General features: G+C 34.2%; 1 protein-coding gene across 1 annotated transcript; it reads right to left on the reverse strand.

The window, feature by feature from the left end:
- Nucleotides 1–499: 499 nt before the first annotated feature.
- ssr3 (signal sequence receptor, gamma) lies at nucleotides 500–7,669 on the reverse strand. Its single transcript, NM_200053.1, is given in 5 exon segments — nucleotides 500–751; nucleotides 841–972; nucleotides 6,153–6,251; nucleotides 6,386–6,512; nucleotides 7,524–7,669. Coding segments are annotated over 5 exon segments (558 nt in total). The 5' UTR covers nucleotides 7,657–7,669; the 3' UTR covers nucleotides 500–684.
- Between the last annotated feature and the right edge of the window lie 686 nt (nucleotides 7,670–8,355).

Genomic DNA, 8,355 nt, shown 5'->3' on the forward strand with positions numbered 1-8,355 from the left:
ACTGTATGATCAGCTTGGATAAAAAAAAACATTGTTTTACAGTATTGTGATTATTACAGTTTAAACATTAAGTATTTTGGAACAGTAAACAGGCTGAATAATGAAAATTAATCATTCACTGCTGTCTTCATTAGTTTAAAATACAGCTTTCTTTACAATTTAATATTGTATATTTAATATTGTATTGCATATTTGGATATATTTTCTGCTGGGGATACTGTTATCATAAAAAATCTTACACATAGCTTAGGAACGATATAGCAGAAGATTTTGGTGGTTTTATAACCTTGACTTTTTCTAAACAGCGGTAGACCTTGAAAACACTTATCGTCCCATGCCTAATTTCAAAGGCTGGAAAAGTTATTTGACTTCAAAATGTTACAAATAAAGTATTTCAAAGGGTTATGACAATATCCTTTAGGCACTGTAGTATGTTTTTTTTATTTTATTTTGAGATTTCATCTCTGCCCCACTTTTCAGTAAAATATGACAACAAACATCAGTAAACAGTCTTTTATTGGTACAAAACAAAAAAAAAGGCCTTAATTGATCATAAATTTCATGAAACATAAACAGATGAAATGATACCTCCCACAAAACAAAAAGTCTTAACACACTGACTCTCTCAATCCCATGATCTTCTCATTTGTTTGTTCCTTGGTTTCTCATGATTCATTCAGTCTTTTATTTGGACCCTGTGGACAGCAGAGCGATCAGACCTGAAGAGGCACTAATGGACAGAATGTAGTTCCTGTGACGGAGACAGAAGGTAAATGTTAAGAGCGGTAAACATCTCGACCCATCAACAAACTTCAACAGTCAACACTACAGTTAACTTACACTGTTGGGTTGAAGTTCTTCAGCAGAAAGAAAGAGGCAACGATGACGAGCAACAGAAACAGAGTGTTGTTGTAGAAGATGGAGAAAGTGGTTGCCTCATAATCCGCCACCTCATTCTTCTTCCACAGGATCCTGCAGCAAAACAATAAATTACACTAAGGTACAGAATAAACATTTATTGTGCCATCTCCAAGGCAAAACATAAACAAATTTCTTATGAATTGGTCAACCAATGTCATTAATAATAACCAGTGTAGTTAACTTAAACTGAAAAATAAAACTTACATAAAAACATGTTACATAAAAACTAGGGCTGGACGATGTAGCAAAATTTCTTTAAATAATATTATGTTTCACATATTTTTTGATATGGATAATTATTGAATATTTTAGAATCCATTTAGGGATATCAGGACATTTTAATCACTTTAATTTTACTTGCCAATATTACCAAAGCAAATAGTTTTAATAGTCAAAAACAAAAATATTTAAACAAAAATATGTAATTTATAAAAAAAATAAGCATAAGTGCTAAAGAGACTCTTGCTGAACACTCAAAGCAAACTTTAAGGTGTGAATAATAATGAAACAGTAAACCTCAAATTCCGTCAACAAAACAAATGATGAGTCAAATCTGAGCTTTGAAGTAAAGCAACTTGCATTATTATCCAAATACATATCATATTGCAACAACATTAAAAATTTTGAAGTTGAATGACTACATTACACCTATGCTAAAAAAATCTTTCAGATGGGGAGCTAGTGACTGGGATGTACAAGAAAAGAAACCAAAAAGCCACTCTGGCGACATCCTTACATCCTTTTTATTTACAATTTCCTCACTAATGCGATACAGCACTGATTTTCACATGTGTTGTTATCCTGACCTGAAGTGGCAATGACAACCCAAAACTTGCATGTGAAAAGCATGAGCGCGTGGTTTCCTTGACCATTTTCAATGGGCTTTGTGCTCTCATGCTCCCCCACTGTCTTTTTGTAACTAGGCGACCATTAAGCGTTTTCCATTACCGTTACTGAAATGTGTATATTCCATAAAGTATGAAGCCGATTGGTTAGTTCTACTTATGTTGTTCACACCAGACGCGGAAGAATTGTCAAGCGTGATTGATTTACATGATAAGTGCAGCACGATAAGTGCGACTGACGCAAATTGCGCAGCGCGATACACGGGAATGGGGTGCGCAAATTGAGCATTTTGCTTGTTTGACGCGCTTAACACGCAAATCGCTCAAGTTCGAAAATCTGAACTTTAGCAGACATTTGCGCTGTGTTAACCAATCAGAAGCTTGCTCTTATGGGGCCGTGATTATGACGTAGCGCCTGTTGTTGGTGTCCAGGGGAAAAAATCCTCCAGCCTACACCGACAACATCTCATCAAACTGGGCTCAGCTTAGTCAGAAGCACCGCTGAAAGCCTCCATCCAGGTTCAGTTTCTGTAGGACTTTATGAGCTCACAGACCTGGGTGCACCTCTGAAAGTATCTAGTGGAGTCAGACACTGCTCCAAATGTATCAACACCGTTTTTCAGCATTCATAAAGCACATAAAGGCAGTTAATTTCTCAATAAAATCTACGTTAACCATTCAGCAATGAGTCACCGGGCAGACAGAAGCCCTGCCCATGACGCGAATCCGCGTCTGTGCTAAAGTGGATTAGACACGCAAATGAAGTGAGTAATCTTAAATGTTCACGCATATTTACGCGCGGATAACGAAATTTATCCACATCTTCTGCATCTGGTGTGAACAGAGCATTACATGAATCACAGTGCGCTTGCAACATTAACTAGGTGTGCCTGAAAAATATGCGTGTCGCTGCCTATTTGCACCGCAAGTCACACGCCTGCACTGAAAATGACAAACTTACACCCTAAGCTTATTGGCATTCCTTCCAAGGCGCAAGCTCAGCAACCACATTTTGATAAAACTATAGTGTATACCGAACCTTCTTAACAAACATTTTTTTAATCATTTTTTATTTTACCGATACAGTTTTTAAAATCGCCCAGCCCTAATAAAAATACTCAAATAAAAGGTAAAACAAAATAAATCACGTTGCCTTAACTAAATTAAATAAGCCGAAGAAAACACTAAAAATCACTAAACCTAGATTGGGAAAATTTTTTTTTTTTAATTTGAACCATTAAAAAATGCTGTAGTATTTAGAAATAAAACTGATAATAATTCATTTGAGATTTTTCTTTAATTAACTTGTACATTCTAAAAAGATGCATTATAAATACAATAAATTATAGAACCAATTTTTGTTTTTACACAACCTATATGTAATATTTTATTATATGTAAAATATTTGACATATTTGTTTAGATTTATTTGGCTGCTTAACTGTTGTAGTTCCAGTATATTTTACAATCTAAATGTTTTAATGTACATTCAGAATTTAGACTTTGAAATAGTAATCATTATTAACTCTCATCAACTCCTCCACTTTTACCAAAATTGTTTTAGTTTCTTTCTTTTTTTTCTGTTCAACACAAAGGAACATATTTTGATAAATGTTAGAAAACAGCAGTCATTGGTAGTATAGATTTTTTCTTACAAGTTTCCAGCGTTATTCAGAATTTTTTTAATTGTTCAGCGAAAAAAAAATTATAAAAGTTTAAATCGACTTGAATGCGAGTACATAGTAAGAATATTGTGTGAACTGTACCTTTATTTACCCTAAGTCAACTTTATTTACAGTTGTGAATGTGAAACAGCATTTTGTCATTGCGCTGAACAGTTTGCACTTTTGTAGTCTCTTGTAAATTTAAGACTTTGAGTCTAAAATTGCATTCATAGTAATTTTAAAAAGGGACACCAATGTCCCAGATGAAAATGACTTTTATTTGCCCTATCAAGAAAAATAAAATAAAAAATTAAATAATAAAAAAAAAAAAAATTATATATATATATATATATATATATATATATATATATATATATATATATATATATATTAGCGCTGTCAAAATTAACTCGTTAACGCATGCGATTAATTTGAAATAATTTTTTTTTTTTAAATTACGCAATTAACGCATTTTTTTTTTTTTTTTTTCCTGTTGTGGCCAGGGGCAGACCCGGCAGTTTCCCGCTGTTTCAACGTAATTTTTGGGCCGGGCTGATCATCTTATGATCTGATCGGCCCATAAAACACTTAGCAGACTGTCATGTTTTTCTGCCTCAGTGATTGACGGTGCTGAGTGACCTGTCACGCTCTGAAAGTAAGATGTTTCTTTTCCGGACAAAGCAGCCGTGTGACATAATCTGCAGCCCATTGGTTCTTTTCTTTATTGACATTGGGCTGACCCAATCACAAACTTCCATGTTGGGCTCTGTGTAACGTTGGTGTGTATTCGTCAAAATAGCCAAGAGTCCCGCCTATTTCTTATGCGCCGGTCCGCGCCGCGGGAGAGCAGGCTTTTGCGTCTGTCTGCACTCTGCAGCGGGGCACAGATCAATATACTCCTGTCTATTCTATCTAGTTACCTATCTGTCCTTATACATATACTTTTTTAAACTTTTAATCTGCACCACGGCCGCGGCAAATTCCTATGCTGTTTCCTCAACCTGCAAGTCTTTATTTTACAAATTATAAAGAATGTCTGCTTCTTACGCTCTATGACGGGTGTCATTCATGTATTTTAAGATGCACTCGGTCAGAAGACAAGCGCATGAGATATCATGACATTGCGTTTTTGATCGTCAGCATGATGTAGGCTTATAGTGACAATAATATTTATACAATATGGATATTATAATGATATTTATACATGACCAAAGTAGTGTGCAACTTAAGCAACTTTTTTTACATTTAGTTTTGTAGTTCTGCCCAAACAAATATTTGTTACATTTTTTAATTGTTTAAGTTCATTTGATTGACAATGTAAAAGCTGTTAGCTACGTTTGATGTTTCATTGTTGAGTTAAACATTTTTTAGGGTCTCTGACACATTGCTTTTATTATTTATCTTTATTTTATTAATCAACATTAACTGTGTGCGTCAGCAGGCAGTTTTTGTCACGTTCATTATTTATTAGGCTCCCTCAAAACACACAGGCACCCACATTTCCAGTGTGGATTATAATTTTATTTTAATAATAAATAAATAAATAAAAGTAGTTTTTTTTAATTTGTCAACTCTCGTTATTTCCTTTATATGGCTTTTGTGCTTTTATAGAATGGGAGTTGGTAAACCTATTCAAGGGCATGCACAGATTTTCTATACTCTATTATTATTATTATAATTTTCCATATCTGCAATTCCTGTATTTTGGCATTTTTTTCAGTCCACTTAGAATCCAACATGGAAATCAATGTTTTCTTTATTGGCATTGATTGTTTTGAAATTCAAATGGCATTAACATGCCTGTGTTTTTATTTCTGTAATAAATATGGCTGTCAAGCCAGTATCTTGATGGTTTATTGTGGGTATGTTGTTTACATGAAGAAATCTGTGTTACAAGTTAAACAAAAATTCTAATAATGAATTATATTTTGAATTTAAACAGTATTTGTCTTGCGTTTACATTAATTTTACACTCGAATAGCCAAAATTACAAATTTCAGTCTTTTAAATGCGATTAATCACGACTAATTTTTTTTAAGTGCGATTAATTAGTTAATTTTTTTTAATCAATTTACAGCACTAATATATATATATATATATATATATATATATATATATATATATATATATATTTATTATAATTGAATACATTTAACACAATATAAATATTTTAAAATATTTTAGATATTTCTTAGCAAAATATTTTAAATATTGTGTAAAAACAAGCAAGCTCTACTTGTGTATATATACACTTTTTTAACAAACTCTCTCTACAATAAAAATGAACAGATGTATTACAAATTTTTTAAACTACAGTAAACAAACTCTATACACAACACTCAGACAAGGTTGGTGTGCTCAGCAGTAAATACATGGAGCACTTTTAAATAAATGTTATTATAAGGAAAACAATTAAACCCTTATGATAAACAGAGTTAAAAATAACCTTTTTAAATAAAGAGTTTAAAGTTTTATTGAAAAGGATTGTATGGGTTTTGGCCAGATTGGGTAGCAATTTATTAACGAAGGAAAATTAAGACCTGTTTTAAAAAAAGATTTAAGACCTTAACAAAATATTTCAGTAAATTTAAGACTTAAGGCCTAAAACTTTGATTTTGAGGTTTAGGCTATGTCTTAATTCGTCTTAATTATTAATAATTCATTCATTATATAATGTAAAGCTGTTTTTAATTTTTTTTTTTAAATAATTAAGACAAACAAACCTCTCATCCTTCTCCTTGCGAGACATTTTGCGGTTGTCAGCCTCAGAAAGCTTGCGAGTCACTTCCTTTGACACAGCATCTTCTCGTTTCTGAGCGACCCTGAAAACAGCACAGTTCCACAAACACCCGTTCAGTATTCTCCATTATCCAACTAGTAAAGCTGATAGAGAAAGAAAGAAAATACTCTGAAATTCACTGAAACATTGTGAGCGTTTTCGGACTGGTATACTTACTTGTGCTTGAGAACAAATTTGACATTCTTGTAAGCAAAGGCGACCAGGTAGGTGCTGACCAGAGTCATGACTGCATACAGCACTGCAGACTGAACCAGGTCCATATGCCAGATCCTCCAGAACAACCCTGATACAAACACAAACACAAATGCAGGAGCCAGCTTTGAAGACGATACTGAAACTTTTCCTTAGCAGAATTATTCACAAAAGAATCAATGTATAAAAGTAAGACAACAATGTCATCATGCATTGGTGTTCATATTACATTGAACACAGATAAACAGAAAACACAGATAAAGCACAAAGCGAAAATCTTTAACAAACTTAAATGATTCACCCAAAAACGTAAATTGAGGTAAAGTTGGTTTTGCATTCGAACATTCTAAAAAGGGGAAACATTTAAGTGGCCAAAAAGCTATAAGAGTATAGCAATGTTCAATCAATCAAGTTAAATAGTGGTAATGATGCTTTAAAGTCATACTTGCATGCAATTTTAGACCGTATATTTAAAGCAGCGTGGTAAACAATATAGGAATTGTGTCACAACTGAGGTAAAGTTGCTTTTATATTCATACATTCTGACTTACAACATTGTTGACGGTCAATTAAATGTTGTTATGTAGTCATTAAAATGAGATTTCAAGCCCAATATTCAAATTTGAGCGTTACACACAATTAGGAAAGTTAAATGACCAATTGTCACGTTCTTCTCATAATACGTCATTATAATTAACATGTACTAACGTTAGCCTTTTTAAATTCTGCTGTACTATTTTATTAAACGCTAAATTTTAAATAAATAAATAAAAAAATCAGCTTTTCCTAACTGAAAAATAAGCACTTTGGAGGTCAGAGGTTACAGGTTTCCAGCCTTCCTTAAAATATCTTCTTTCGCGTTTATCAGACAATTTACACTCAAAGATTCTAAACAAGAAAGTTAACGTTAAATGTCTACATAATTATTTTTGGGGGGGGGGGGGGGGGGTAAACAACTCATTTGAGGTAAACTCTAGAATAGAATAGAATAGAATAGAATAGAATAGAATAGAATAGAATAGAACACTTTCTAGGTACACAGCTCACTTTTGAGACACATCTAACACGGAATGTCATGATGAGTAACAGACGAGCCGCTTACAGATGGGGATCGCGGACACGATCAGCGCGTTCCCGTAGAAAAGCGCCGTTGATTTCGCCGACAGGTTCCTGCTGAAGTCCTGCAGAAGAAGATCCTCCTCTGACTGCTGTTTGCTGCTGGGTTTGGGTGCCATGTCTGCAGTCTATGCTTCTCTCCGATCCTCGGCTATGGTGAAAAGAGATAGACACGTATGTGAATCGAATGGATGAAGCGCTTACGCCGCGTCAGCACAAACAGTGACGTAGAACTGATGCGCAGGGACTTTGAGGAGTCTCGCCGATCTGCTGCTCTCTAGTGTGCAGGATGAGCAATCGCATTTAGAAAACTCATCCGTTCATACGTTTTCTTTTCGGCTTAGTTAGTGCTTTTATTAACCAGGGGTCGCCACAGCGGAATGAACCCCCAACTTATTCAGCAAATGTTTTACGCTGCAGATGCCCTTCCACCCACAACCCAAAACCATACACTCTTGCATTCAAACCCATATGTACACTACAGCCAGTTTGGTTTATAAAATCCACCTAACGTTATAGCGCATTTCTTCGAACTGGGGGAAACCGGAGACAACACGTGGAGGACATGCAAACTCCACATAGAAAAATGCCAACTGATCGAGCGGGACTCAAAACAACGCTACCCACTGCGCCACCCTGTCATGCATTTAGAAAACTATCTCCCAAAAAGTACTTTTACTCATTTAGCAGATGCTATTGTCTAAAGCGACTTACTAGTGAGGATAAAAGAAACACTTCAAAATCATCAGAGTAGCAGGACCTGTCTATTTCTTACTATTAAATTGTATAAATATATGCATTGATTTATATATTTATAG

Source organism: Danio rerio, chromosome 18, assembly GCF_049306965.1.
Source record: "Danio rerio strain Tuebingen ecotype United States chromosome 18, GRCz12tu, whole genome shotgun sequence".
NCBI lineage: Eukaryota > Metazoa > Chordata > Actinopteri > Cypriniformes > Danionidae > Danio > Danio rerio.